Genomic DNA, 27,767 nt, shown 5'->3' on the forward strand with positions numbered 1-27,767 from the left:
TGTGTGGTGTACAGTGTGCGTGTGTATGTGTGTGTATCTGTGTGTGTGGGTAATAACACGATGCTGACTCAGCACCAGTTGATAGTCAGCAAACATTTCATCAAGAGGAAGTCGATTGCTTTCACTTCAGCTGAATCGGCTGGTCTCGACTGTGCAGACTGAAACCGAGGGAGCGTGATGAGGAAAGCAAGGCGCTGACACAAAGAGACGCAAATTTTCTCCTTTTTTTAAGGGGGAAGTGTAAGAGAAGGAATATGTTTATGTTTGCAGGTTGTTTTATATTTGGGTTGATGTGGGTTTTGTGTAAATTTACTCATCCAAAAATAAATAAAGAAAAAAATAAATTAGCATAACATACATTACAGTTGTCAAGTTTTCCAATGTTTGTGTGTGAGAGACTCACCAAAAGGCCTTAAAAGCTTCATAAATGTCGTTGAGACGTTTCTGTTTGGTCCAGGCTGCAATCTCAAGCCCCGCAGTTATACCTGAAAATACACAAAGCAAACGACGTCTGTTTACACCTGTTATTAGCATGTGTCTCAGTGAATCAGCACTACCCACACAAACATACTTACAAACAGTTAGCTGTATTTTCGACCAAACAATAAATCAATACAGCAACCAATGACACCACTGGCTCTGATGTACACAAGCTTGATGATAAATCAGCAGAAAACTTAGCAAAATTACAAAGTGCTTCACTAAGGTGTGTCTCTGATCAATCTGTCTTTGCACCAGTAATTTAATAGAGCTGTAGCAGTCCATCACAGATATACAATAACACATGTACACAAAATGTGGTATTAACAAAATACACATGGGAAAAAGTGGTTTAATATAATTTCACTTGGATGTGCGTCTACTTATCTGAATAAATTATTAAAAAACAGTGTGTAAAACTACAACACATGATCTGATTTTTGAAAACTTGTGCTATTTTCTAACAACTGCACAAGGTGAAAAATACATAAAAAATCAATTAATTATCAAAAACATATTGTTTTTTTACATTTAAGTTGCCAGAACCCATTTGTATTGGTCCTTCAATACTCTAGATAATCACCAGACAAACATGTTTATGTTTTTTTTCAATGATAGACATGTTATTTCACTCTTTATAAAACTGCTCATAAATTTGAATGTACCCAAAACAGGTGACATGCAAATGCAACAGCAGCAAACAATGACAACACAAATGACTGGATGGTTAAAAAGCAGGTGTCATCTTTATTTTTCACCTGGCAGGCCCAGAATCCAAACAAACCTGTCACTCAGTTAGTTTTTCCTCCAACAGTCACAGGTGTGTTCACCACAGTAAGCTGCTCCTTCCTGGTTCAGTACAAAGGTGCAGTAACAAAACAGGCCAAACATAACAATTTCAACTTCAGTTGTACCTTTACAATGCCCAAACTTCAATCCTCTTCATTCTAACTAATTTCTACCTGATTTACATCTAAAGCAATTAAGAGATATTAATTATACGCCACTTTGCAAGAAGAGCAGCACGATGACTCCACCTGACCCATCGCAGGCTGTCACCTCCAGCCTCTCTCCTGTTTTGTTTTTGAAACAGGCCTACAGAAACTACTGTAAATGCCTCCTCCTCCTCCTCCTCCTCCCTCTGCAGCAGCAACCTGAGATGCTGTGTATTCCGCCTGCCGGAGCCGAGTCCGAGCGGCGGACAGAAAAATGTTTAATCCCCCTGTTATGTCGTCGCCGGTGTGTTTCAGCTAGGACACTGTGCTCACCTCACCGGGTCGTGTCAGCCGCTGGCTCCGTGTTTGTGTCCGCTCAAGAGGTCGGACGGCCGCTCTGCTCTGCAGCAGCTTTTGTTGCATAGGTTGTCCGCGGCTGCTGCAACTGAAGCCAGAGCTTTAAATACGCCTTTAAAGGAATATCTGTCGGAAGAAGAGACGTAGCGCTAGCTTCCGCCGACGTCACGATAAATTTGCATAAAGGGGCGTGTCAGTGGCGGTGGTATACAAAGTAGAGAGGAGGATGATTTTACTTAAAGGGGAATGCCGAAAAATATGTTTGATTGACAGCTGTTTTTTTCGCTATCTACGGAGACTTTTTTGGTAAATGTTTTTGTTATTCAGGCTGTTTTACCCCCTCTTTTTGGCATGTACATTTTACGTTTAAAAAAACACTAAAGTATCAAGAGTTAAAGGACAAGTCACATGTTGGAGACAAAAAGAGACTGGTGTTTCCATGTTTTATATACTGTGAACATGTTTTGTACACAAAGACAGGTGAGAAAAAAAAGTTTTCAACAAGTTCTTTACGAGTACTGAAAAAATAAATATTCTGACTTGTCTCCCATGGAAAGAGATGAAGCCTCCTTATTTGAACAACAGTCAAACATATATCATTGAGACACTAAAGAAGAAACAACCACCTCCTTATGAAGAATGTGCAACAGCTATGACTCAGATTGCTGCAAATAAAGTAATATTGCTTGCAAGGCAAATTAAACCAATAGAAGCCTACATAGGGGTCTCTCATAGCTTGGCTGACTATGTCTGCAATTTATCAATATGCAATCAGTCTATATATCAGTGTTTCCCTGTTTATTTGTTAACTGATGTCTTTTGTTTGTTTGGCCTAACTCTTTTTGAAAATCATTAAAAAACTGTTGAAAAGAAAAAGGAAATTTGAGGACTGTGTATGAGTTTTATACATTTGCCATATTCTCTTAGAGAAAATATGACATGTTACAATCAAAACATGTAACTAGATAAACTTGCAGAGTAAGTAGCTTGAAGCAGAAAAACAAGTCAATATTGTCCATTATATTTAATGTAGGCCTAGAGTAAAACAATAAACTGTCACACTAATAAAAGATCTGATGATTGTCTGACTTTATTTTTTTTTTCTCACCCTTTTTTTTTAATCAGTGGATGGCAGTGGGATGAGCAGGCTTATTTTCTCTAGCAGTTAAACCTATATTTCTAGCCTCAATCATCATGTTGTTTTATGCCATATGTAATTACAGACAAATGGCATCACACCCTGAATTGAAGTCATCTAAAAAGGTTGACAGGTGCTGTTCATGACACCATTAATAATAGGTGCAATAAAAATCCATAACAGTCTTCATAGCGTTGTTTTAGTTGGCAAATGGGAACATACCAGTCACTCCTTGTATTGATTTTCCCACAGTCACAAAGGCTCCTTGCTAAAACAACTCACTGCTTGTCACTTCAGGAGTGTATTATGTGATAACTTCTTATAAAACAAAGTGTGTAGTGTATCACAAAAACATCCCTCAAATAGATGGGATATAAACTCTAACAAAGCTGAATTAAATGCAGGGAAAGAAGGCCATTTTCTCTAAAGGGAAATCAACAATTTGTCATGTATCTTTTCAAGAATCCTATTTTTTTATTATATCTTTTAAAAAAAAACATTCAACTTTCTTTAAAAAAAATGCAAACACTGACATTACAAATGCAAGAAAAAAATCATCTTTTGTGCACTGGAAGAAAGTTTAATTCAACAGGGGCTCTAGAATGGTGCCTTGAGGCACTCTACAGTAAAAAATCAGCTACTGAGTAACAAGCATAGCAAAAGCTTTAATTGGACATGAACAATGACTCAGACATTTATATTTGAGTTTTATTCTGGTATAGCCAAAGTTTAGATGGTTATGGAGAACTATTTGAGAGCAGTTCAGTGACTTCTGTTTTTAATAATAATAATAATGATAAAGTTGCATCATTTTGAGAGTCAAGCTGTAGGTCACTGGCCTTCCACCCACGCTTTAACATATTTAAATCCATGTACAGACCCTATCATTAAGACCTTGATCACAAAACAGGACACTGATTATAATTACTCAACTTCTAAATGGCAAGGGCAGAACCCAAAAGCACTTAGCACCGTTTTTTGTTCCTACAGTCTGCAGGTGTGGTCTATACTCCAGTAAACTGCTTCTCCCTGGTTTTTGCCAAAGGTAAAGAGATAATGTTAAAACATTCAATGTAGTGATTTACTAAAGAACTATACTTTTAAACCCCCATTCATATAAAAATGGCTGATCAAGGAAAATGCACATCAGAACGTCAAACTAATGCATTAAGCTTGCACTCTGAAGTAAACAACTGTATTCATCAAGAGAAAATCTTTATATCGTTAGACTGGGGCCAAGAAACCTCAGCACAGTGCAGATTATGATGTAATTTTGGGAGAGCCAATGCCTTTTATCAAATGGAAAAGTAAAAGATTGCTGTAGAAGACACAAATATACCTTCAAAATGTCAACATGATGAATAAACTGTCTGCAATCGTTTAACTTTTGTGTTGCCACAGCCAAATTCATGAGCAAATTACTTTGTTTTGAAGTGTACTGAACTACCACCCGAGTGTGGGGACATGAATTGGAAAAGTGGTTTGGTTGAAGTTTGAATCCTGTTTAAACTTGAGTACACTTCATGCCTGTTGAATTGAATGTGCTGCCATATTCATACATGAAGGGTAGATGGGGGCAGAACCTAACCTCACCTGACTTGACTTGGCTGAGTTTCCATACTGCCACGGCAGGCTTGAGCTTGAGCTTTAAACTTCTCTGGTAACTCAAAGTGACAGATATAATTAGCTCATACAACACCAGGCTGGTATTTAAAATCATAAAGAAAAACAAGAAGTGTGTACAAGGGTGTCAAAGATGCATTTGAAAGTTTAAAGCCTGAGGGGTTTGAATCCTTCTCTGCCTCTACCTGTGTACCTTTGTATCACCATCCAGAATGATTACCAAAACGGCAGTTAATTTAGCTGTGCCAAACACACACATGTACAGGCATTATTATGAATTAAATTCTAATAAACTATGCTGACATGTGCCAATTTGTGAAAGCTCTCTTTTATTTATTTTCCCCTGGAGGAAGAGGTGTTCTTTATCTATCAGGGCCATCTCAACGTGCATGGACATGGAGCTCAAACCTAACTCCATCATGTTGGCTGAAGTGAATACACATCTGCTGTTGGGGAACAGGAGAGTTGGTGTGGACTAAACCATTGAAAAGGGCCTCATAGTAATACTGACTTTATAATACTGTTAATAATTCCTATATAAGCCTTACATTCACTTTAGATGACACTTTTCTTCCCCCTTGAGCATTTGCCATACGTGCCATCACCGTGCAGCTAAAAGTGTTGAGCATTTGTTGTTTCTCATTTCATCACTAAAATGAGAATACTTTGGAACTAAAGTGAATTTTGGTTATGTGATTGTTAATGCATATATATTTTATATGTTTCTAGCATTTTCAAGCAGCAAAGTCTGTGTAAGGGCTTATCAGCTGAGCTTTTGATAGTGCAAAATATAATTTTAGAGGGCAATAAATATTCTTTTTTTGATTTCCCTGATAATTCTAAAAGTTTTCACATTCAAATTCTCTGTTGGAATAAAAATGTACAAGACAAGATACAATGCAGGGTCAGGGGCTCTGTAAGTGTTGGTTGTTGTCACTGTGACTGAAGGAAAAATAAAAATATCTCATTATTTTGTAATATTATTCATGTCATTTCCACATGCACAGAGGTTTTACCTTTGAAGAAACCTGAAAAATACATCACCACTGTTGACTACGGATGCCATTTCAGGTCTTCCTTTGTTGGGTCTAAACTTGCAGCACACACAGCAGTTGTGAGCTGCTCTTGTATTCCTTAAGTAAACATTTATTGAATAAATGGAAACTGATTAAAAGCTGCAGGAGACAGGAAAAAAAAACTCATCTCATACTGCAGCTGAGGCATGAGTGGGATGAGAGATGAACAGACAGTGATAGCTTTATGTAAGTAAACCATGTACGGCATGTACTTAAGTTTTCCAAAAGTAGGATGGGGGCTTCAATGCAGCTGTTGAGCAAAAAGACCTTTAAGAATCTGAGAGGTCAGAGGTCATTCTTGGGATTTTAGGCATATTGTGGTTGTTTTATTTTAAAAAAAAAAGTCTCTTCAAGAAAATGAGCTGTTACACATGGAATTTTATCATTTCTGAATCACACCTGTTCATGGCTTTCTTAAACTTGTGAATAAAATGAAATCTTTTGATGATTTGAACTGAAAAGAGCACTTTGTGGATGTTACCCAGGGCTTTTCATAACTGTTTTGAGTTTTACAACATTCCCAAATAAAGCTGCTCATCTGTCAACAACAACAACAAAAAAACCTTTAAGTATTTGTTGATAAAAAACAATAAATATTTGAAGCCTTTTTTATTGATGTTTCAGATTAAGAGCTCCAAAATCAAATGAAAACATGCATCATCTTCTTTTCAAACAGCACCCCCATATGGTGAGCTGAAGGAAGTGCAAAAACATGGTGAGAGTTTTCATTAAAAACACCCGTTTCTTCTTATGTGGAGCACTGGTATGGGTGCACAAAGTGTATCCCAAAACTAATTTATGTGAAGTCATATCTACTTATGAGATATTAAAACCAGTCAAAATGTGTCTTCAACAGGAATAAGTTTTCTATAAAATGAAGAGGTGTCTGATTCCTCAAGTAGTCCCGTGTAGTGAATTCTGTCACAAAGAAATCTGCTCAGGTTGAAAATGAAAGACAAGCTGAACACTTTTTGTTAAGAGTGTCTTTTCTTTGTTCATTGTCAGTTTGATATGAAAAAAATATTTTCTTGATGGTACACAGTTTAGGATGCAGTCTTAAATAAAGCCAGTAAAGTTATATTAAAAAAATCTGTTCAGTTGTTTTATCATTCCAGATTGCAGCATAATTACATGTTAAATAAAGATTATAAATAAATATATCAATAAAAACATGCTGAACCTTTGAGTCCGTAACCAAAATGACTCAGCTTAAGAAGTGTTTATAAAAGAGGGGGGGAAACTTACTTTTCCAGTAAAAGGGTTCAGGAACCTTTCTGACTGAAACTGAAAAGTGAATAAACAGAAAAATGTCCTATCATTATTGGTTACTTAATTTCAGCCCAAGAATTCTTTACAAAAACTGACAAATCATAAACACATTTTAACATCAGCAGGCACCGAATAGCCCACTATTCTTACTTAAAGTCCTTAAAGTCCTCACTAAACCAAACTTTAAAACTAGTTCATTTGTAACTTCACTTGTTTCTTCCTTTAGTTGCACAGCTGAGACATAAAGTACTTTTGTAGCACAGACATATGTGTTAGTAGAACGTAACGTCCAAACTAAACGAAATGTTGCAGAAAATACACTTTCATCCTGTTTGGAAAGAGTTTTTAACTAATGTGGTGTTTGTTTTAGTATTGACTCCCATGGCTAGCAGTCTTTACTAACAAGCTAACGGCTAATTATAATGGCCAATCTCATGCTAATCAACAAGCAGCAACATGTAGCTTTGTAAAATAAGATGATTCATTTTAATACAGTGATAGTTCCTTTTTGTTGTATCACAAAAACTGTGACAGTGGTGAAATCGTAAACAAAAGAGTACATTAAACGAGGCTACTTTTGAACTTATGCATAGTTGGTGAAAAACTCACTGCTGGATTTTTGTTTCACTGGGAGATGTATTGTTTTCCAAGTTGAGTTTCTTGATAATGACTTGCAAACTCTCTGTAATCATCTTTTTCACTATATAAACCAGAAAGTTTATGGAACTTATTCATTCTTGTAAAGTAATAGAAAAAATGTAAAAGCTTTTAGGGAAAAGGATGAGGTAAGTACGATAAAAGTCAAACCCTTTGTATTTGCTCCTTGATACCCTTTGTTGTTTGTTTCCAGTTGTTCAGGTAATGCTCTATAACACGTTTTATTGTGCTATAAGTCAGAGCCATCATTTTACATTGCATTTCAGTCTCCTGTACAAAGTCCATATTGCATAACTTCCATCAAAACAACATTTCTCAGGGCTTTTCCCACCATGCTCCTGAAATCTCCAGTCACAGGAGTTTTGTTTTCAGGGTAGTTTGACTCCTCTGAGCAGCAGGAGCTCATGAGAAAAGCACAGCTGGAGGGGAGGTTCAGTCACACAATGTTCCCATATAATACTGGTGCGATCAATCTTAATAGAAAACATGGCAGGTGTTAAGTAGGGGAAGATAAAAAAAAATACAAAAATAAAGGTCATAGCCTCCAGTAATGTGTAGCACTTTGGATTAAAAAAAATATCCAGCAGCTTGTTTTTTTTCTCCCGAAAAGTAAAATTAGCACAGTTAGTCTTCTGAGTCACCACGTGATAGCAACGTGGAGGCTCCTCAGATGGTGAAACTTTTGGTAAACGTGTTTCTTCACATGGCTGACATATGTCTCCTTCATACCACTGAGATGGAAAAGGCAGGTGGAGCTTGGGAACTTCTGTACACCAGTTTTTTACCCCTCTCTTCTTTCCACATCTTCTTGGTTTTTTCTTTTTTTATTCCAGAGGGTCATGGCTTCAAGTCCTGAGGCTCAAACTTTAAAATTTCGCCATTTTCAAGCAGGCAACGGCTCTACTCCACCTTCCAGATGGCAATCTTTCCGTCGTGTTTGCCAGCTCCACTTAGGACATATCGATCCTCAGCTGAGCAGAGCGCTGTCACCTTGTCGTGGTGGCCATGAAGCTCCTTCAGGACCTGGTGGCGCTCTGTGTCCACAATGTAAATCTTTCCTTTGGTGGAACTGCGTCCAACACCACCAATCCACACCTGACAGATTAAAAGTTAGTTACATTTCACTGTCAGTTTGAGATTTATAAATGAAGTAAGTAAGTAAGTGTGTGTGTGTGTGTGTGTTGGGGCTGTTCATTAACCTGGTTTTTAACTCTGATCATGCAGTAACACCCAGTGCAGTCCTGCAGGGACAGCAGGTGAAACGGTTTAATTGTGTCCTTAATGTGCCAAATACACACTTCTCCTGAGTCCATACAAACACTCCACAGCTCCTCCTTCTGATGCACAAACACACACAAAGAAAAGAAAAACGCACTGAAACAAGATCCACACCAAAATGTGAACACAGCACAAAGATAGGATCAGTGTGTGTTTGTGCTGTGTGTTGGTACGTGGTACCTCAGGTAAAAGCAGTATAGAGCTGAAGGTAGCCGTGGATCCTTTTTGTTGCTCGGGCAGACTCAGACGATGTTTCACTGAACCGGTCCTCCACACTTCCATTATGTTTTCCCTGGAGCCTGGAGAGACGAAGAAACAGAACAAAAGGTGATTTTTTTCGAATCAATGACTACTATGTATTCTGTTTTACTGCTGCAGGGAGAGTGAGAGACTTACAGCACCACAGCGTCCCGTTACAGCTGGAGACAGACAGAAGTCGGTCACAGGACAGACGAAAGTGCCTCTTCACCTGAGTGGTTTACACATAAATACCAGAATTATGAAACCAAATCACTGAACACGATCTTCAAATGAAAAGAGCCACAACCAGACTTGGTGGGCCTCACACTGACTCTTGAGTTCATCTCATGAAACAAAATCACTCGAGTTGAGACCAGTTAACCATAAAGAGAGGATGCTTACTATCAGAAACAAGACCTTTGTGTTTAAACTGCAAACTGGTAAATACTTCATTTATACTCAAACACAGCACTAGTTTGAAACTAACCTGTAGTGTTGAGATGTCCCACACCATGACACTTCCCTCTGCGCTGCAGGAGTACGCCACCCTCTGGCTAAAAGACAAAGTGCACAAGCATTTGATGCTGGCCCTTACTATTGTGAAAAGTAAAAAACAGTTTATCAATTTCAAAAAAAACTCCTTTTGATCACATGGAGTCTTCATCATTGGATCAAAAAAAAAAAAAAAAAAAGTAAGACAAAAGGTTCTGGTATTCAAGTGTTTTTACTTTAGAGGTCCCATACTTCTATTGCACATTAAGTCAAAACATATTTTTTTTTCCAGGGGTTTTGAAAAGTGTCATTGAAGTTAAAGCAGATGTTAACCTGTATTTGTCAATGTCCAGTGCCAGTCCGGTGACCTCGGCTCTGTGCTCGGTCAGCTGTCGGTTACAGACCATGGCCACCATGCTGATGATGTAAATTACCGAGTCCTCTGAGCCCATCCAGACCTGATCCGCATCAACTCCCAGCATGCAGTTCTGTAAACACAAGGAGTCTTTAGCAGCTCAAAAAGGGAACATATGCATCTACAGATACATGAGAAGTACAGACGTAATGAAATCATTGGAGGACTGCTTTGGGCTCAATATACAGGATAATGAGGGGGAGGGCATAAGGGTTTACATTAGGCTGACTGACAAATATGTTCAGCTGCATTTATGTAACATCACCACCATCGTAAGCAAGAAGTTTTTAAGAAACGCAGCTTATCTGTTCTTATCCATGGATCCAAAGCAGCAAGTTAAACCTTTAATTAATTAGTGCACAGAAAGTGTTTGACTTTTTCCTTTATGAAGTAGTTGCTCTTTTAAATCAAAAACCCAATTGAATTGCTTTATCAGGCTTTTTAAATGAGAAGTGTTGCTGCTTTTTGATTCTACTTTTCTGAAGGTTCTGTGAGGTAAGCTTTCTCACTTTTTAAAAAGAATTCTTTGACCCTGATAAAGAGGAAAAAATATGTTTGTGTCAGAGGCTAAATTTAAAAAGTTGGTTTGGGAGGCTTTTACTTTTTTGTTTTGTACTTCCCAACTTGTCCACTAGGTGGAGACAGTTGTCAATTAACTACAGTGTTAACCTCGAAAACAGGGTCTTCTTATCACTGTTTCTTTCCTAGTCGGTTTCTTGAGAGGAAGGTTTTCGTATGCAGCCGTTTATAGATAAAAAATAACATATTTGAAAATAAGAAACAACTCATTCATAAATTTTCAATTTAGGTTAATTTTTTTATCAGTTTCTGTTTTAGCTCTTGCAGCTTCAACTACCTCTGTAACAGTGCTAGTCCAGGTGTTTGAAACCTGACTTGAATGTGAGTTGTGTGCCATGGTATGGTCAGTTTAGGGGAAAGAAAAACTCTCTCTCTGTGTAACACATTTCATGTGACTGTGACCTGCATGCTCGGAGTCGACTCGAGGTCAGTGATTAGCCCAACCTCAGAGATGCTTCAAACTTAACACTCGTCCTTCATTTTATTTACCATGAACCTTCTCTAAAGGACCGTGGGACACCGTGACAACTTTATCTTTATGGTGCTTATTTGTGAAAAATATCTAGACAGAATGTTTTCTCCTCCTGTGGAATGAAAACTATTCAAAACACACTGCATCCTCCCAAAATAACACGTGCATGCCAGTGGAAAAGATAGTGCAGATACTGAGAGGAGAAGAAAATAAACCTGAAAACAGTCTTATCTAGATCTTATATCTGTGGCATCCATCTGCTCTTAGACTACTCCATCCTGTGATGAAAGTCCTGTGAAGAAGTTTCATCTGACATGATGTCGACGACATCATCATGCATACATTTAAATCATTCTTTCAGATGTTTGACTTGTTTTTGGAAATATATCTAGCATTTTCAGCATTTGTTGAAAAAGTCTTAGGCCATGATGGCATTTTTTGTCTTTACTCAAGAAAAAAGCAGGCTTGAACAAAATCTTTGAAATTAATTCTAAGTAACTTTGAAAAAAATGAGACAGAAAATGAAATTTCAAGAGGAGTGTTTCTGAGAAATTCACTGTTCAGCACTTATTGTTTATTTTGGTGCAGCACCAGTTTAAAGCTGAGCAAAAGACAAAATGCCAAGAGTATTATCTTTACGTTTTCACTATCTTGAGATATTACTTTTAGAGACTAAACCAGTATCTCATCAGAGCACCATCCACCAGGTTAAGCTTGTGCACCATGTACAGAGGCTATAGTCCTTGTTGCACGACTCACGTCAATGGCCTTTAGCTACGTGTCTTCCTGTACCCTCTACTTCCCATATTTCCTGTCTCTCTCCATCTGTTCCATCCGATAAAGGCAAAAATTCCCCAAAATAATAATATCTTCACTCTGCTTCTCTTTCTTTAATTTTTACAAAAATAACAATATTAAAAAATATTGTTTCTTGTGTGTTTTCTTGCCTGTGTTTGTGTGTTTTGATTGGCATTGTTGTTTTGGTGTTGCGGTAAACTCCTGTGTTAGCATGGGAAGTGTCAGCTCTTTACCAGTTTTGCATTTCCAACGTGGCAGGTATGTGTGAGGGACCAGCTGGAGGCATCAAACACCATCACCTTCCCTCCACGTACTGACACCCATAACTGACCTGAAACACACACACACACACACGCACACAGAATTTAGCTGTTATTTCTCAACACCTTATCACAGACTTGTAACCTACAGCTGCCAGAGCTCGCTCTTTCAGGAGACGAGGAGGAAATTTGAAAATCATCCAACATTTTGAACGGCAACACTTCATGTGTGACTCCACCCAAGCTCCACTTAACGGTCCTGACTTCCTCCAACGTATTCATTGCTATTTAAAAGCACCGGTGGTGGGAAGAAGAAAGTAACTTCCTGTATTTCAAAGGAGGAGGGAAAAAGAGGGACACAGAGGTAAGAGAGAAAAGAGTGAGAGATAGTGAGTGAAGGGGGTGGGGGCGTAGGAGTGAACTGGACACATGCCAGGAATTCAATTCAGTGACCTATATTCAAACCAGAGAGGGAGAAAGAGGGAGAAAGAGGGAGAAAGAGGGAGAAAGAGGGAGAAAGAGGGAGAAAGAGGGAGAAAGAGGGTGAGAGTGACAGGGAGAGGCAGGGAGGAGGATCTGAATGGACCGTCTTGTTCTTTTCACTCAAAGAAATCCTAAAGAGCAGCAGAAGAAGAGAAAAGAGCATGAATATAAGAGATTCTCTGAGTATGAGTGAGCACCAGTGTGTCAGTGCTGGGGACCAGTCTGCCACCAGTCGAGCATCTAAGTAGCCCCAGATGGTCAATCTGCTGAGGGCTGCGGCTTTGTGCCTCTTTTTAAGCTGTTCCCTCTCAGTCTTCCTGCCACGCAATGCGCCAGTCTGTCTGCCCCTCATAATAAAATCAAAGGACAGTTTACATTAGGCAAACAACGGGGTGGACGTCATGTTTCAAGGTCAAGTTGCATGTTGAGTAACATGAAACTTCAGTGCAACTGGTTTTACGTTTTTTTCCCAGTCCGTGGAACTCCTCCTCAGAAAATTAACACCACTCTGTTTCTTCCTTTAGGCTGTGACATTATGGGAAAAAAAAACTTTTTATTGCATGTCATCCCTCTCTCTCTTCCTTTACTCATAAAACGTTAACAAGTAACGGGGCTAGCTGCAAGTCATTTCTGTCTCTTAATGAACTTACCTCCACTTAGCAAACATGCTGTGTTTTTGGCTGTGAGGGCAGCAGGGATTAGTTATTTCACTGCCAAACAGATTCCAACAAAGTACAGGAAAAATATCACAGCATGCTGCACATTTTGAACTATTTAAATGTGACATACATGTGATTTATGTATAGATTTCTAACTTTGCATGTTCCAAGTGGGTCCAAGTCTTTAAACATTTGATTTTGTAAAGTTAGTCAGCATCAAAGCTGTTATTATCTGTGAAACCTCTCCATTATTACATATTTACAAACTTTTTCTGTGATTTTATGTTATTTCACAGCTCCCCTTCTCATTTTTCACTTCTGTCATACCTCCCTCTGTACTTTTTCTGCAAAGTAGACCGGATGAGGAAGTGTTGTAAATGTGTAGCTTTATGACAGGCTGTCTATTTATGTCACAGTAAAACAAAGTCAAAGAGTAAGTGAGCAAGTCAGAGAGAGGTAATGACACAGCAAAGGTCACGTGTGTTTATTCCACAGTCTTTGTATTTGTCAGTGACTGTGTGCTCAAGTCACGGTTCAGACTCTCTGCTCTAAAAGCTAAAGGGGGGAAAACCCTACACTGTCATTATTTCATTTACTGGTATAAAGGCATTACAGGGATTACTCAGTGACAGGACCCTTCAGCAACTCACTGAGTGTGTCATTGTGTCTTTACCTGGTGTGTATAGAAGTACATCCACAGCTTGAGGAGCAGCCAGTTCCAGCGAGGGGTTAATTTTGTGCTTCAGCGTCTCTGCGGTTGTCTTGGGAACCATCATTGGCACTGGAAACACACACACACACACCACTGTTAAGGCGAAGTGAGTAACCTTTTGCAGGTGAATGCAGACAGAAACCCTGGCAGTGTTTAAAATCTGCCTGAGATGAGACACAATGTAGAGTCTAAAGTTTCTTAAAATAAAAGTAATGCCTTAATACAAGAAACTAAGTCAATTGTTCTCTGCCCTATCGGAAGATTTTGTTGACCCATAACAAGCAATCCAGGCATCAGTTTTGGCCTTTACTATCTTGGAATAAGACATTTTTGGACTTGCCAGGTGAATGTGGCTAATATTAGTAGGGATGCAAGATATTGGATTTTTGCCGATATCGGATATACCGATATATCAAAACCCCTTTTGGCCGATACCGATACTGATAATTACAAGTTTGTTTGTTTTTTTCACTGTAAAGAAAGCTAAGTCTATCCTGTACTGGGATGTATATGTTACTCTAATTGTGACTGTCTTATCTGTTTAAGAAACACACATAAAACAAGACAAAAACATTTGATTTTACCATTAATAAGAAATGTATTATTTTTTCAAACTCAAGACATTCAGTATTGAAATACAGAAAAATAATTTCTTTAGATCACATGAACTTTAAATGTACAATACATTTTTAAACATAACCAAGTTTCATTTGATTATTTTGGAGCTACTGTAACAACCTGGTGACAGACACAGAGCTCTGCAGTGCAAATAAATGAAGTGCTACATTTTATTTAAGGAGCTTATTTTTCAGATGGAAAATAATGATAATCCTAACTGAATAGCACATTATCGGCTGTGCATATCGGAAGAAATTTTCGATAAACGTGTTTTTAAGCTTTAATCAGCCGATACCGATATTGTGCCGATAATATCGTGCATCCCTACATATAAGGTCAGTACAATAGATAATTTTTACTAAAAATAAGACGTAAACACTTGCTTGGATATCAGGTTTTGTAGTTTGAAAACAACTTAAAACTAAAAGTCAGTCGATGCTGACAAAAGAAGAAGGTTTGACAGGACTCTAGACGTTTTTTAAGCTAACAGTGTAAATACATCATCCTCTACCTTCCATTTTGATGCGGTCAAAGTGAGCCAGCTTGGACGCGGCATAGATGGCTTTACTGCTCTGAAGGCTGCCCACCACGGCATCCATCAATAAGGCATTGGTCAGAGCCTGCTGCATGTGCTGGGGGTCCTGAAACAGAGATCCACACCCAGTTTAAAGTTAACCTCAACATGTTGCGTCACTAGTTATCAGAAAAGGAAGCAGAAGTGTCTTTTTGGAAACAAGGGGAATGTTACATCATGACAGCCTCAGATTGCGTGTACATTTGGCAGATGTATATTTCCTTAAAAAAAAAAAAGAAGCAAAAAAAAAAGGATCCTCACAAAATTAGAGATGTGCAGGGGGGATAGGAACTTCTAGATGTTTATGAAGGACTCAAATGATGTTTAAAACAAGGGCATATCTCTAATCTCTACACTTCCATGAATAGAAATATGAAAAAGAGAGCAGAGACAATAGGTGAGGAACAGAGATGTTACCGTTACATCATCTGGTTTCATAAAGGACACTTCTATTTTGTTTAAGCATGTGTATTTGATTTTACGGAGGCCTCGTGGAATTTCAACCACACCTAGAGCAGCGCAGCGAAGCTTGGTATGACTAGCATGCACACAAACGGCCAGAGAGAGAAGACTCTGATAAGGACAGGGTGGGTATGAGTAACACAGGCACATGATAATTCACCATAACAGCTGTTTTCTTGGGTTTTCCTTTGTTTCCACACACCTATGCACTCTTACTTTCCCACAGACACCCTTCAGTTTAGCTTTACCTTGTGCTGGTCTGCCATGTTGCGCCCAGCCCACATCTCTTTGATCATCAGGTTCCATAGCTCAGTCTCTGTTTTCAGATTGGCCTCAAAAGCCTCCTTCCTCCCTCGCACACGCAGCTTCAAGCTGGGGATTCTCAGGAGCAGGAAGGGAGCAGAGGACACTTTCACTTCCTGCAGGAAAGAAAAAATAACACGAAGACAGGAAACAGATCAGTCTGCAAAGTCATCCGACTGGAACAGATGCTTTCAGTTCCAGGCCTGATGAAGCACTTTTTGTTCATCTCCTATAGATATCATTTTTCTTATGCTTACTTTAATTTCAGTCACACTTACTCTTACAAGCGCTTGACCCAAAGTGTCCAATGTCTCACCTCTAGATCTCGATACTGTGCTACTTCCACATATCCAGGACGCCCGTCTGTCAGCAGGAAGAGCCGTCGCTGAGTCATGGCGATTTTCCCAACACCACGACTCGTCTTCACAGAAGAGGAGAGCTTGAAGACGCACTCGCTGGGCTCAATGTGCTCCAAAACTGATGCAGGCAGGCACACCTGAAACAAGAGCAGCAGATGATTATTGATCAAGTACTTACTTCACCTCAGTTATTAAATGTTGAGCTGCACTGATGTTAGAACAGTATCGGAAAGGATGCATTGTTTGAAAAAAAAAAACATACAGTACATCACTTTCTTCTTTATCTCGTAACAAGCTCTGTAAACTCTTAGTGTAGCAGAAATATCTTGTTAGCTTATAATTGAAATAGCAAAATCAATTATTCGTTAAGTTTTTGATTCAAGTTTTCATGCTGCACATTGCTTTTATTGCCCTTCCATCCTTGATGTTTCCAAGATCCTTACAAACTTGACAAACGTAAGATCTCTATGCCATGTTCACTGCAATACAATTATCCTATGTGGCAAAATAAACAAGGTCAAAGTCCTCACAACAAAATATAGGTCACTAATACCTCTTGTAACTATCTGTAGGACTGTGCATAGAGATAAGACAAGCTTGTAATTTCAATTCAGCTCCACTGACAACTGTGTTTTTATGATTTTCCACATACAGTATGTGTAACACCACTTAAATTCAGGGCTGATTTGAGCTCTGAGTTGTAGGTTACACACAAAACAAACATACAAACCTCCTGTGCTTCAGCTTCGGTCTCTTTCCAGATGGTGTAAAACACTCGAAATAAGTCAGGACCAACCTGCTTCTGATGACCTGCAAGAAATGAACACACACTTCTTACACAAGAGCAAAATAACTTGCATGTTTCTAACAAATCTGCACCATTTTACAAAAGACTTAGATCTTTATTTTCACAAGAATACCCTCATAGACGTGTTCCATATCATACTATCTTTCTTTCACAAGCACAGGGGCACATCTGACAGCTGATCAGGACATCTTGTTTCTCTCATTTAAGGTAACCTAACCTGCCAGAAAGTAAGCAGTTTGGGTTGATGCCTAAACTGTATAAAAGCCTGACAAACAACGCAAAGTCATCCTCTGCTTTTAAAAAGTTCTCAAAGCTCTCATCATGAAGTTTAAATAAATATTGGTTGTAAGTCAGCTTGTAACTTTGAAGGCAGCCTAGGAACGTGCTCAATCGGACATCACAGGAATGCTGTCACACTGGCTGGCACCATTTGCTTCTGGCTGCTTGAAATTTTTATACATAATGTATTAACTTGTGATTTTCAGACCACCAATGTATATGCAAAAGATGCAAAATGTTAAAGAAAAGATGACTATCAAACTGTGTAGTGTTATTTGTACTGTATTTCAGCCATCAGCTAACACCTAACAGCCTGGAAACAGCGATGGAAACCAAACACACCACAGCTTTGGAAGACAAACTCTCCTCCTTCAAGAAGAGGTGAGGTAATTATTAACCTGTGGAATAAATTCTTGCCTGAATAAACAGAGCAGATGGAGGGCTGTAGTAGGACATTTATGTGCAGTTTAAGCATTTCAGCAGTTCAAAGCCTCACAGTTTAGAGTTTTGAGCAAAGCTCTGCAGGAAAGCTGTTTGATCCAAACTAGAGTTATAGCTTTGTGTGTCCAGGCCCCAACCAACCTCCACTTACCTACTGTCAAAGCATCAAAGAGTCTGTGGATGGTGCCTTGATCTTTGACAATGCCAGACTCTTGGACACATTTCACAAACTCATCCAGCTGCATGTACTTTTTCGGCAGCTGGAAGCGCTTCACTGCACCTTCCTCGTGCCCGTTGCTGTGGAGCGCACGTTCACGCTCCTGGTCTCTTTTGACCCGACTGATGAGCCGTTTCAGTTCTGGACGTCTGTCGGCCTGTGGAAGGATTTTATCAGTTAATAGAAAAGCACTAAACAATAAAGTAATCGAAGCTTTGAGGAGCATCTCTGATGCTCAGCTGGACCTGAGCATACCTGTAAGCGCTCCGCTTCTGGAAAAGAGTCAACCAAAGACTTCACCATCTGAGAGGGGAAGATTTCTGAGTCAGTCTTATAAAGACTCTGGAAATCCTCCAGTGCGTCCAGACGTCTGTTTGACACAGTGTTCACCAAACCACGCAGGTAATGGTACCTAGAGAGAGAAATGGGTTGATTTGCTCATTTGGATTTCTCACAGTCAGTTGTGCTCTGTTTGGTTAGCAGATAAAGGTGAGAAGGGAATGCTCAAAATCTAATTTCATTTTCTCTAAGATTTGATTTAGATCTATTTTTTTAAGGTTAGTTATTTAATTTGTTTTAAACTTTTCTTTCCATTTCCTCAAGTGAACATCTGACACAATAAAAGTGCAAACATGTTAAAATGTGTCACAAGTATGTCAATATAACCTGTTCTTTCAGACTATTTAAAAAAAATAAATCTGAAAAACCACCCAATCACTACAGTATCATTTACTTATCATTGCCTTCATTCCCTTACTCTTCTGAGAAAGTTCATTCTCCATTACCTAGCCAGCAGAGCAGACTCATCAGGTGGCGTTGAGTTAATAGCCTTTCCCAATGTTGCAACCATTTCAGAGTAATAGTTCTGGACGTAATGATAGGCCAGTGGAGGGGGGAACTCCGGGAGACGGAAAACCTTCAAGGCTTTCTGTGGAAACTTCAACCCTGGAAGGTTATAAAAGTTATTTTAAATAGTTAACCTGTAATCTGTTTTCCTTTAATTCGCCTGCTTTTCTTTACTAATATCCCACATCAGAACTGACCAGCATCTGGAGTCATCTTCCTGAGGGAGCCTGGTCTGTTGGACTTTATGGCAGGTGTAGTGTCACTGGCAGATTGTTGAAGGTTAGGCATGCTGGCTCCCAGCCTCTTGCTCAGTCTGTCATCAGGGCTGGTGTAGCTGCTGTAACCAGTCCTGGATAGATCAGATAAGAGGGGACGCCGAGGAGACTCAGTCATGGCTCTATTCCTGTTAAGAGATGAAGAGGAAGCAGGTAGTCATACTTGGATTGTGCTGAAAAAATCTGTCGAAGTAATTTCAAATCTATTTAATCGTGATCTTATTCAACATCAGATACACATTTTATTGACAGGAGCAGATCATAAACCCAAACCACAAACATCCATAGAGCTACATGCTTATTACTTATCTAGATTAGTATCATTAGTAACTGAATGCTTGTCCACTTGTTAATAAGCACGGTCGTGTTAACTTCCTCTCCTTCTCCTTCTTCAGTGTTTTCATTACTAACTTTGTGTACACATCCAGATGGAAACATGAAAACCTGTTTGCTGTGTTGTTCCAAGTTCCAAGGCTTCAGTGATTATTTACTTCTCTAGCTTATTTGAACAAATGCTCACCAACAAGAGATACCAGAGACATTTCTGTTTTTTTTTCTTAACTTCAGCTGTATGCATTAGAAATATCAGGATTCAAAACTATTTAAAGTTTTATTTTAGATCATTGCTTTTGGAATTACATGGTGCAAGACACTACCCAGCTTGTATGCTGGTCTGGTCTGTACCATGTATTTTTAAGACAGAAATAAGCTGAGATGCTATAATCTTTGTTTTGAAAAGTTACAGAAACTGTTGTGTTGTTGGGGCTGTTGTACAGAATCAGTACTTTCTTCTTTTGCTAAATATAAATTGTCAGGAAAATTCCTCAACATGCATTTCTTTGACTTTCACTGACTGTGTATTTTTTTTACTCTCCTCAGCTTGCACTTTTACCCCCAGTCTACCCTTTTCCCCCACTCAGGACATAATACCAGCATCACACCTATGTGCATGGTTTCGTGTGTTTTGCTCCATGCGGCTGAAGGTGTCCCGTTTCCTGTTTAGCCTGTCTCGCAGGAATGAGTGGAAGATGTGAGTGTCTAACACCTGGGGACGACAATAGCAAAGAGAAAAAAATGCAGCACAGATTGTCAGAGTTTGTGTATTTGCTAGTGTGTACGCCTGAGTTTGTAAATGTGTGCATGAGTGAGATGGAGTACCTTCTTGTAAAATGTCTGGTTTGCTGGCTCTCTGGTCCTAAGAAATTCCTCACTGTTAAAAACTCTGTGTTCATGGTTCAAAAAGTCCTGGACACCTCTGAAAAAGTCATGGCAAAGAGAAAAAGAGAAAATTTAGACAAAGTAAGATATGGTTTCATTCAATGTGCATTATAATGAGGTGGATGTTACCTGAATATGTTAACCACTAATTCCAGAGTGATGTTTTGTATTTGGGTGTTGAGCCGTGCTTGCCAGTCTCTGCGTTGAGACCGCAGGGCATTAGCATCTGTGCCAGCTCCGAGGTGACACATCTCCAAGTCGTAGTGAAGCTGGAGACACTCAGCCCTATATGCACATATACACCAAGTGTGTAAGACATAATGTTTGAAACCAGATCTGTATTTCAATTCATTTTATGAGACCACTTTTTGCACAAAATACATCCCTAGATTATGCAACCAGCATTTTTGTGTCTGTGAGTGTGTGTTTGTGTGTGTGTGTATGTGAGTGTGTGTGTGTGTTACCTTGAGACAAAGCTCTCAGCAGCAGCCAGAGGAATAGCTGGTAGGTCAAAAGTTTCAGCCCACGATGACTGAATGATGCCGTCATCAATGTTCACCAGGATTAGCTCTTCTGTCTCCTATACACAAACACACACACGTACACTTATTGTTAATACAATGGGCAAAATTCATTTCATTACAGTCTGACTGTGCCCAGCTGTTAGACAAACAGAGAGCTACTGTTAAATATGTGAACTCAGCTACTGTAAGACACTGAATAGAGAGAAGAATGGACACTTATTGTTAGATACTGTATGGGAGCTTCATCTAGACAATGAAAACATAGGTCTAAATATCTAACACTTGTGATGAATATATTGTCTAGTAGAAAGTAAAAGGCCTTTTGGTCAGTACATGCGTGTTTTGAAACAAATTATTAGCTGGAAAGGAGGCAGTGAATATGTGTACTCACTGCAGCCACCTCTTCAAAATGACTGATGTGACACCCCATTAGGAAGGCTGTGGGAGCCATTAGAAAGTCCAGCATTCCTCGTGCCAAGACAGGGACATAGGGCTGCTGCCAGGACAGAGGCTGAAAGAGATGTCATTAAAGTAAAGGAACAAAGAGAAAAAAGGTGTGGATTTTTTTTTAATTTTTCACAAAAATTGAATGTAAGTACAGGAAACACTGTTTCACCTAGACTGACCTGCAGGTACAGGAGCAAACTCTCTGCAACCAGAGTCAGTCTGGCCCAGTCAGAAGAGAAGAGGACCAGCCTCTGTTCCTGAAGGAGGCAAGACAGCACCTGCAGAGAGAACAGACTCGTACGATTTAACTCAACACAGGATTTTCATACCCTTTCATACTCAAAATAAATGGTAAACAATGCAATCTTCTTCTTCATTAACAACTTCACTGTGTATTCAGACAAGATGCAGTACCAGTTTTTGCATTACCTGGAGGAGTGTTGTATGGCTGAAACAGAGAAAAGGTAAATGCAGGTCGATGTCAATAACAGGGCTATCTTGATCCTCCCTTGATGAAAGAACCACTTGGAGAGGACGGAGGGTGAACGACTAGTGGACAGAAACACACGTATCAAAGCTACTGTTACAGAGACAAATACAGAAAGACAAAAATGATGACTAAACAGAAAGACTGAGAGTGTTTCTGACCACATGGAGCTGCCCAGGCGGTGGTAAAGGGACCAGGGACAGCTTGGCTGAAAATTCCTTTATTGTCTCCTCAAAGTCAGCTTGCCTCGCAGGCCGCAGCTGGACCAGGAGACTAAGAAGATACAGAAAAGTATTACTTGTTATTACTTGTAACTAATGTATCCATCGGCTGTATGTGTTGAGTGTAAGTTATTACCATGACAAGCAGTCCCTCAGAGCGTTGTAGTATGGAAACTTTGAGATGACACACACAGCAAATGGTGCATAAAGACGAGACTTGGATGAATTCCACCTGTGGCCGTTCTGGACTGAGACTTCCAGACAGGACTGATTCAGTAGACATCCAGTTAGAAAACACTGCCAAAACTGCATTGATCCAACATAACTTTGTGTGATAGAGTGGGTTTGGTACCTGCACAGCGCGATAATACTGCACAACGACTCCATGGGTTCGGTTCCCAAAAAGGTCAGTGAAAACCAGGAAGTGGTAACTGTCTTCTCGCTGCTCACTGGCCAAATGGAGACCACCTATCCAATGGGAACACAGAAGATATGCCACTGAGCACATGTCAGCTGTGTACGGAGCTAATGAAAGCAGTTTATGAACTTTAAGCTTTACATTCTTCAACCAATGCTTTAAGTCAATGCAAAGTGTTAGGAAAAGAATACAGATTTTGTCAGCGGTTACAAAAATACATTAGTAGCAGCCTTATCAAAATCTAAACTAAAGTTACATGATTCTGTAGTTGTTGAGCTGCATGGACCTCTTCTCTGTTTTACAGTTGTATAGTCTGTAGAACAGGTGCAATACGGGCAATGTGCACTTTTTGTTTGGCTTGTTGTCATTGAATTGTATTGTTTTTATTTATCCTATATTTATCTTTCCCACTCAAAGAATGATAATATTCAGGCTAAGGATGGGTATAAATAACCAGTTTCTGTAAAGAATCAACAGAAATAGTTCAATCCAATGGCATTACTAATCTTTTAACAATTCCCTTGCCAATTCTTTAGGTTACACTGAAACGACAGGCCCAACGTTATGTGCAAATAATTTTACTTATTTTCGTTTATTTACGTCCTGAGACAACCGGATACAGTGACATTCATATTTATAAACTCAATAACAAATGCCGTTGACACAAAAAAAACCTGTGCTACCTACTTTTTGTTCACAGAAAATTCACAGCAGGAATTGATAAAGAATCAAATTGATAGGCATAATTGATAAAGGCACTGGTATCAATAAAATCTTATCAATACCCAACCCTTATTGAAGCTATCGGAGGGTAAACACTCTGTACCCGGGAAACAGAGCTGTGGCAGGGCAATGAGGTCCAGATCTTTTGGAACACTGATATCCTCTGTAGCTGAGGACACTTCAGTACGATTGGTTGTTTCTCCATTAGATAACCCCTCAGCAGCCCGATCTCGCCTCTTCTGTAAAATGATAAACAAAACAGAAATGAAGGTTTTATCTCTCAACGGGACAAACACAGTTACCACATATGATAAAAGTTTCAAGTTAAAGCTTTTTTGAACCTTCTTAATGAAACTCCTTCTTCTCTGGACACGACTAAAAGCTGGACCAATCGACTGGTTCGAGTTGGTTTCCTTGGAAACAAATGGCGGGGCGTGGACCTGTAGTACCTCAGCTTCAAGCACGGGGTGTTCACTTAATTTACCCTGCTGGTGGATCTAAAGAGTGAAAAACAATACAGAGTCATAAGTTAGAACGTTTTAATAACACTTTTCACATTAATGCCCACAAGCTATTCAAATGTCTTTATGAAATACTGATTAATCTGTAAGATTCACCAGTTTCAGTTATTCCTATGTTGGAGCCAGACCCCTTTTGAAATTGAAACCCCTGTAACATTTCACTTTCAGTATGAATGTCACAGTGACGTGATGATAGGAAAAGGTCGTCCCACCCTTGTGCTGACTTTGGAGGTAGTAACAGAGGCACGTCAGAGGTGAGATGGGATCAGAATAGGCTCGCAGAGAAAAAAAGCACTGTATGTATGTTAAGCTTCCACTGTCTGTGTGTGTTCAACACTCTATTAACACTTTATCGCATAAAAAACTGCACACTGGTATACACACTCACAAAACTATGCAAGGGGTACATTTTGAATATTCCTGTTGACTTGCATTTTTCAGCACTGTTATCTTTCACAGCATGCATGGGGCTTTGATCCAGCACTCATGTTCATGTAGATTCTGTTGTATATTTACCTGATATGTGTCTCGAAGCTTATCAGTGGAGGCCCCAACCACGACACATGCCTCCAGCAGTCCAGAAGGGAGATCTGCCATTACATATGCTACAAAAAAGGAGGGTGGAATCAGATGTGAGGAGAACAATCACTGCGATATATTTAACACAATCATCCAAAAGTGTAAGATGAATCTCTAAACAGAATACATAAGTCGAGAAGTTGTTTGTTTCCATACATACCACAAACATTTATTGTGATTCGATAACATTTAGAGCTGACATTTGACAGAATTAAAAATACAAAAATACAAATAGATGGTGGCAGTTTTACTCCTTGAGATTGAGTGATACTAGAATTCTTGATGTTTCAATATATTTCTTTGATTTTCAAGACTTTCTTATTTTAAACCTGGCATCCTATAATCCCTTCATAAACAGATGTTAGCAACAATTTTTATGTTAAAGCCAACAAAGGACCATCTATCTTTCTATCTATCTATCTATCTATCTATCTATCTATCTATCTATCTATCTATCTATCTATCTATCTATCTATCTATCTATCTATCTATCTAAAGTAAATTCTATTCTATTTTTTTCTATTCTATTCCAAAGTTCAAGTTGAGTTACAGAAGCCAGACTTTTCAGTTATTTAGTCAGCACTTTCAGTTTTTCAGCTGCTGATCTTTCACTGCTTACTTCCAAGCTAGTTCTCAAGCAGTTCCAATAAATCCAAATCATTAAACTTGCCTTTTTGGCATATACCAGCTGATCCTAATACCTAACCCAGCCCAGATCTGTTTCTTTTCCCAGGGGTGATTCCCACTGGGGAACAGCAGTGGTGAGGGGAGCTCTTAATGAAATCCTGGTTTTGACCTCCTTACCTCTCACAAAAGTTTCTCGTATTGAAGTCGTCTCACTGTTGACCTGAGCCGATTAAAATGTAAATACACTCATCAGTTCCTTCCAGTGACAACAACATGCAGTGAGTGATAAAGATTATGTTGATCACTGCTCTGGAGACTTGTTTTGATCTTGGTTTCACCTTTCCCCTCGGTTTCACTGGAGGAGGGAGGAAGTAATCATGTCACCCTAGTGCTCCTGTAAGTGACTGAACTGCTTTGTTGAGACAATTAAGTATCTGGGATTCAGGTTAATGGTTCATAAGTTTATCTTATCACAATAGCAAGTGCATCAACAATACAAAGGTAAAAGCACACTGACTTAATTCAACAGAACATGTATTAGCGCATTTTGTTTTGCTGATCACAAATTCTATTTCTTTTATAAATTAGCTCACAGGGAAACACACATCGACCTTCGGGTGTGCTTGACTTTCACGCAGCTTTAAGTCCACATCAATCAATCCACATACCCACCAACACACTTTTCTGTTGAGCTATCTTGGTCAAGTAGATCAAGAATAAACATCTGACTTGCATTAGTTGCAGCTTCAGGCAAGACCCAGAGAACGTTAAATCAGCCTCATATTACTCTTTCATATCTCTCCTCTCTCTCTACGCTGCTTTTTCTCTTTCATGAATCTTCAAACCCTTTCTGTTTCAACGTTTATTCTGCTTTTCCCTCCTTGATCTCACTTGGTTTATTTTGTTTCTTAGCCTCTGCAGGCCGTTCCAGACTCTGACTAAACGTCCTGCTGTGTCATGGAAACACACATAAACACACTCACACTCAAGTCATTCATCCCCCCTGACAAACCCCTAGTTTTGCAGCATGTAGGAGTGTGTGTGTGTGTGTGTGTGTGTGTGTGTGTGTGTGTGTGTGTGTGTGTGTGTGTGTATTTATAGTCCTCATTAACTCGACCCACGTCCACCATCGTCCACCATCACTGATGTTTTACAAACACGTGAAGCAAACAGGACAGTCTTTTTAGCACACACACACCCCAGTGCTTAATAAAATGCAGATGTCATACTCTGAGACGAGACGAGCACAGAAACAAAGAGGGGTTCCTGCTGTGTTCCTTCACGTTGTTTACGAAGACAGCATGAGATTAAAGCAGTCTTAATAAACTCTGCAAAAATACAGTAGATTCTAGATTAGGAAGATTTACCAATGCACAGCGTTTTTTCCAGCTTTCAAAAATTTTTATGCTGAATTTTGATTAATTTTTTATCTATGTACAGTGAATGAAAGTGATATTTCACAGAAGATATGTTGCTTTTCTTTTTTTCTTTTTTCTTTTTTTTGCTTCATAAGGTCTTAAGGCCACACAGTTATCACTATTTTAATTTCAGAGTTGCAGACATAGCAGAAGATTTTTGGAGGGCAAAAAAGCAAGATTTCTCCAAACCAGCAAAAAGTACACAAAGTACGGTGGGACAAATAAATGCATGGCTTAGCTTCTAAACTTTACACACTGAACAGAATTTTATATTACATTAGTGATGCCAGCACATTTAAATTGTCATATTTTCATTAGTTTAACAGCAGAAAATCACTTAAAATGAACAAATTTATTTGCAAAGACATCTTTTGGTCATTTTAAATAAAAGTTTTAACATTTTTTTGAAAAAATAAATAGATAAATAACCATTTTAAGGCACCCACAATCCAATGGTTACTAGTCACAGTGCTGTTCAGATGTTTAAAATGATACCATGAGTTCTTCAATCTCATTTTGATAGAACTGAAATTACAATGATGAAAATCAGATTGCACATATCTAAATACACATTCTTCATGGGATCCTGGGTGTTCATTCTGGGTGGAATAAAACTGGATGTCTTAAACTGGAAAACCAAAACACATGCCAACAGCAAGAATGAGGTTGTCAGATATGACAACTCCGTTTAGGAAGAATCACGTTCTATTTTTTTTTTTTTTTTTCAATCTTTGTTTGCATGAGAAAGAAATAAATTACAGTCATTCTTAATGGATATCCATCTTACTGCGGTAAACTTGATTTCCACAGAACCAGAATTAAAACTGGACACATTTGAGGTTCCTCATATGTCTAAAGTTAATGTAAATAAAACCGACAATGTATGCAAAATTCATGTCAAGGAATTTAAGCCATATCTGGTTTCAACAGCTGGGATTACCGTAACGTTAGTCAAGGGGCGTGAGACTAACTTTTTAAGACCAGTTAAGCAAGATTACTGACGATGAGACGTTCAAAACAAAGACTGACCTTAAACTTTTTCGACCATTTCCACTTTTACACTCCACACAGACGACACGACAGCTTGCTCCAGTTCCCACTCGTAAGTAAACCTGTCTTAAGGTGACAGCATTAGCTTTCATACAGACTAAATGCATTACAGTACACCGTGATTCAACGGTTTACTGAAATGCTCTCCTTACCACACACTCGCGCGCGTGCGTTTTTTACCGCTGACAGTCAAACTCCACATTAAAAGAAACTTCCTGTATGCAAGATTTCAAAACAAAAGCCCATTTCGTATTTTAAAGGAAACTGTGCCATCTGCTGTATTTTTGATGAACATCAATTATGACTGAGTTTTAAAAATTATATGGAAGGATTTTACGAGCACTGAACAGATCACCGACCATTTTTAAATTTTCGAAGGCCGGGGTATCTATCTTCATAGCTCTGTTGAGAACATTACAGTGGTTATTA

General features: G+C 38.9%; 2 protein-coding genes across 4 annotated transcripts in view; both read right to left on the reverse strand.

Moving 5' to 3' along the window:
* slc45a4a (solute carrier family 45 member 4a) overlaps positions 1–1,897 on the reverse strand; it is a 57,808-nt gene extending 55,911 nt beyond the window's left edge. The window contains exons 1-2 of the mRNA XM_074686765.1: positions 1,749–1,897; positions 404–485 (exon numbers count right to left, since the gene is read on the reverse strand). The gene's annotated coding sequence lies outside the window, so the exon portion shown is untranslated. The remainder of the gene's footprint in view (positions 1–403; positions 486–1,748) is intronic.
* Positions 1,898–3,610: 1,713 nt separating this feature from the next.
* Positions 3,611–27,519, reverse strand: dennd3a (DENN/MADD domain containing 3a). 3 transcript variants are annotated; one of them, XM_074687039.1, is made up of 31 exons: positions 27,491–27,509; positions 27,318–27,400; positions 24,181–24,269; positions 23,485–23,640; positions 23,247–23,382; positions 22,355–22,470; positions 22,139–22,269; positions 21,943–22,054; positions 21,724–21,843; positions 21,474–21,572; positions 21,239–21,358; positions 20,788–20,903; positions 20,453–20,608; positions 20,264–20,360; positions 20,047–20,150; positions 19,028–19,233; positions 18,770–18,929; positions 18,240–18,396; positions 17,919–18,141; positions 16,970–17,049; positions 16,197–16,376; positions 15,826–15,996; positions 15,053–15,182; positions 13,885–13,992; positions 12,043–12,140; positions 9,879–10,033; positions 9,541–9,607; positions 9,210–9,282; positions 8,994–9,112; positions 8,735–8,872; positions 3,611–8,630 (listed from the first exon to the last, which is right to left on the reverse strand). In XM_074687039.1, exons 3-31 carry the CDS (start codon positions 24,259–24,261, stop codon positions 8,436–8,438), a joined length of 3,804 nt encoding a protein of 1,267 aa, XP_074543140.1. In that variant the 5' UTR covers positions 24,262–24,269; positions 27,318–27,400; positions 27,491–27,509; the 3' UTR covers positions 3,611–8,435. The 3 variants fall into 3 exon arrangements, with proteins under 3 accessions (XP_074543140.1, XP_074543141.1, XP_074543138.1); XM_074687040.1 differs by having other exon boundaries at positions 27,318–27,404; positions 27,491–27,505; XM_074687037.1 differs by having other exon boundaries at positions 27,318–27,519.
* Between the last annotated feature and the right edge of the window lie 248 nt (positions 27,520–27,767).

Source organism: Halichoeres trimaculatus, unplaced genomic scaffold (assembly GCF_033239565.1).
Source record: "Halichoeres trimaculatus isolate MK-OKI-2021-1 unplaced genomic scaffold, fHalTri1.1 fHalTri1_scaffold_14, whole genome shotgun sequence".
NCBI classification, from domain to species: Eukaryota; Metazoa; Chordata; class Actinopteri; order Labriformes; family Labridae; genus Halichoeres; species Halichoeres trimaculatus.

Coding starts and splice junctions, on each gene's coding strand:
- dennd3a (XM_074687037.1), bottom strand. CDS start 24,261: ATGGCAGATCTCCCTTCTGGACTGCTGGAGGCATGTGTCGTGGTTGGG. Junction 18,930..19,027: donor GAAGATGACTCCAGATGCTG/GTCAGTTCTGAT, acceptor ATAACCTTCCAG/GGTTGAAGTTTCCACAGAAA. Junction 17,050..17,918: donor CTTTGATGCTTTGACAGTAG/GTAAGTGGAGGT, acceptor CATTTCTTGCAG/GTCATCAGAAGCAGGTTGGT.